Source organism: Chionomys nivalis, unplaced genomic scaffold (genome assembly GCF_950005125.1).
Source record: "Chionomys nivalis unplaced genomic scaffold, mChiNiv1.1 scaffold_28, whole genome shotgun sequence".
NCBI classification, from domain to species: domain Eukaryota; kingdom Metazoa; phylum Chordata; class Mammalia; order Rodentia; family Cricetidae; genus Chionomys; species Chionomys nivalis.
In genome coordinates, this window is record NW_026646922.1 from 637,480 (window position 1) to 640,787 (window position 3,308).

At 45.2% G+C, this 3,308-nt stretch overlaps 1 protein-coding gene across 1 annotated transcript; it reads right to left on the reverse strand.

Annotated features, from left to right (window-relative positions):
* Positions 1-429: 429 nt before the first annotated feature.
* LOC130869140 (protein phosphatase 1 regulatory subunit 14B-like) lies at positions 430-2,714 on the reverse strand. Its single transcript, XM_057761203.1, has 2 exons — positions 2,705-2,714; positions 430-1,068 (listed from the first exon to the last, which is right to left on the reverse strand). The coding sequence occupies exons 1-2, from the start codon at positions 2,712-2,714 to the stop codon at positions 629-631; spliced, it is 450 nt and encodes a 149-aa protein (XP_057617186.1). The 3' UTR covers positions 430-628.
* Between the last annotated feature and the right edge of the window lie 594 nt (positions 2,715-3,308).

The following is a 3,308-nucleotide window of genomic DNA, read 5'->3' on the forward strand; positions in this document are numbered from 1 at the left end:
GCTCTTCGAAGAGGCTGAAGATCATACTATCTATACTAAATATAATCTCTATGTAACTAAAAGACCTGATAAACTTAAAAATAAATATGACAAACATATAATTCTCAATACCTATCTAACTTTGAAGACTAAAAGAATAAACAACTGTGCAATATATGAAGACAATGATCTTCAACTGTAAAAAATGTCATAGTATCAGAGGTAGAAATGTACAATGTAATATGGTAGATGTATCAATACAATATAGACAAAGTTATAAGCATACTCATACAAAAATAGAGGTAGGAACACTCACATTCAATATTCAACATATCAGTATACAAGAAACAGTACCAGTACAATTTTCTATAAACAGTAATTCACAAATACCAATCATCCCAAAAAACCAGTTACCCCCTTCTTTTCCTCTTCTTCTTTTTTTTTTTTTCAAAAGTCCCATCAGTTTAATAACAATAAAAAAACCCAAAAATGGAAAACAGAGGGCAAGGGAAGTGGCCCCTAGGCAGGGGCACAGGGATCCCTGCTCATGGCACCAGGCCTGGCCTCAGGGTCCCCTGGTATTGCTGTTGCTACGAGGTTGGGGGCAGCGATTGTCCTGTGGGAGCCATGGTCATCTGGGTCAGGACCCTTACTTCTTCTGGGGTGTGCTCAGCTTCTGCATGCCCCGGATCTTGTCCAGCAGGCCAGAGATGAAGGCCTCAGTGGGTTTGTAACAGTCAACTAACAGCTCCTTCACTCTAGCAGCCCGGGTATCATCGCTTTCCATGTCCAAGAGTTCATCCACATCTATCTCCAGCTCTGGGATCTCCTCCTCCTGGCAGTCGTAGAGACGCGTGAGCTGTTCTAAGATCCACTCCTCCAGGTTGAGGCGCTTTCGTAGCTCCTTGCGGTCGTACTTGACGGTGACCTTCCCTTGCCGTCTCACGGGGCCATCATCATCCGCGCCCCCCGGGCCTTCGCCGGCCGCCCCGGGGGGGCTCTGGAAGTAGACACGAGGCCCCGTGCTCCCACTGCCCGGCCCGGGAGCCGGGGCAGCCAACGCCGCGCCCCCCGCGGGGCCGCGCCACTCTGTTGTAATATCTGCGGCTGGGCTATGTCCCCGGCACCCGGCCGCCCACATGGCTAGCTTATGCCCCGAAATAATTACACGGAAACTGTATTCTTTTAATCACTGCCTGGCCCATTAGTTACAGCCTCTTATTGGCTAGCTCTTACATATTGATCTAACCCATTTCTAATATTCTGTGTAGTACCACGAGCTGGCTTACCAGGAAAGTTCTTAACCTGCGTCTGTCTGGAGTGGGAGAATCATGGCGACTCCCTGACTCGGCTTCTTTCTCCCAGCATTCTGTTCTGTCTACTCTGCTTACCTAATTTTCTGTCCTATTAAAGGGGCCAAGGCAGTTTCTTTATTACTTAACCAATGAAACAGATAGAAAGATGACCCACCTCCATCACAGGAGTAGTAGAAGACCAGAAATAATCAACCAGAAAGCTGAAATCAATAAAATAGGAACACAGTGAACAATTCAAGGAATCAATGAAACAATGAGCAGGTTCTTTTAGAAAGTCAACAAGATTGACAAACAATTTTTCAAACTAAACAAAAGGTACAGATATAATACACAAATTAACAAGATCAGGAATGAAAAGGGAGACTTAACAACAGACACTGAGGAAATTCAGAGAATCATTAGGTCATTTTACAAAAGCTTGTATGCCATAAAGTTGGAAAAATAAAAGAAATTGACATACTCTTTGATAAGTACCATTTACCAAAGTTAAATCAAGAACGGGTGAACAATTTAAATAGACCTATAAGTCATGAGGAAATAGAAGCGGTCATAAAAAAGCTCCCAAGCTAATAAAGCTCAGGAGCAGATGATTTCAATGCTGAATTTTATCAGAACTTCTGGGAAAAGCTGATACCTATACTCCTTAATGTGTTGCACATAATAGAATCTGAGAGTCATTCCCAAACTCTTCTTTTGAATTGACAGTCACTCTGATTCCAAAACCACACAATGAGCAAAACAGGAAAGAGAATTACCGACCAATATCACTCATTAACATTGATGCAAAAATTCTCAATAAAATTTTGCCATACAGAATCCAAGAACACATTTAAAAAATTATGCTTTACAATCAAGTAGGCTTGTTTCCTTTTTTTGCCTGCTCCTGGGTTACCAGGCGTCCCTGTTTAGGTACTGAGGAGTTCCTTCTGGATGGGTTAGGGTGTGCAATTTAGGTGCTGACTCTCCTGGAAGAGAGCACAAATCACCCTCCCCCAGCTCCTGCTGCAGGGCCCCTTTTCTTACACATGACCCAGCCCCCATCTACCCCCCAGAAGCCTGCCTTGCTGTCTCTTAAGTTCTCTCTTCAATAACAGTTTTCCCATTTCTACACTAAGGTTACCCACCCAGAGCAGTGAGTGCCTGCCTACCAGGCAGGCCAGAAGGTTCCAAACAAGGGAACACAGGAACATTCAGCTTGGGGCTGCAGGGTCTCCTGTGCTCTATTGAGCACCACCCTCTCTGTCACATTCTCCCTATTGTCCCTGGCTCATTGGGCTACCAGGCATCCCTGTATAGGTGCTGAGGAATTCCATCTGGACGGGTGAGTGTGTGCTATCCAGGGGCTGACTGTCCTGGAATAGAGCACAAACCCCCGCCCCCAGCTCGTGCTGCAGGACTTTCTTTCCTACCAACGATCATCCCCAATCCTGCCTTGTCTGCAAGGTCCTTTGCTGAGGAAGAGTTTCATGCTCCTACACTAAGGCTCAGAGTGGTGAGTGCCTGTCTGCCAGACAGGCCTCAAGGACCCCCGAAGGGAGCAAATGAACCTTCAGCTTTGGCTGCAGGGTCTCCTGTGTTCTACTCGATACCACACTACACCCCACATTCGCCATTTTGTCCTCGGGTCATTGGACTATCAGGTGTCCATATTTTGGTGCTGAGGAATCCATCTGGAAAGGAACGGCTCCTGCTCCTACACTGAGGTGATACACCCAGGGAGTCAGTCACAGCAAAGACTGGACCAAGACACCACGCCTCTCCAGGCTCCATCTGAAGGAAGAGATGGGCAGGCACCAATGCAAGAATTCCTCAAAACATCCTGAAAGGCAACATGACATTGCCAGAATCCAGGAACCCTAAAATAAGAAGAATTGTATACCCCACTCCAGAAGAATTAGAAGAATTCGACTCAAAATTGAATTATATGAAAATAATAGAGGACCTTAAACAAGAGGTGAAAAACTGCCATAAAAAATTAGAGATTACAAACAAAAATGTAGAGGAAATGAATAA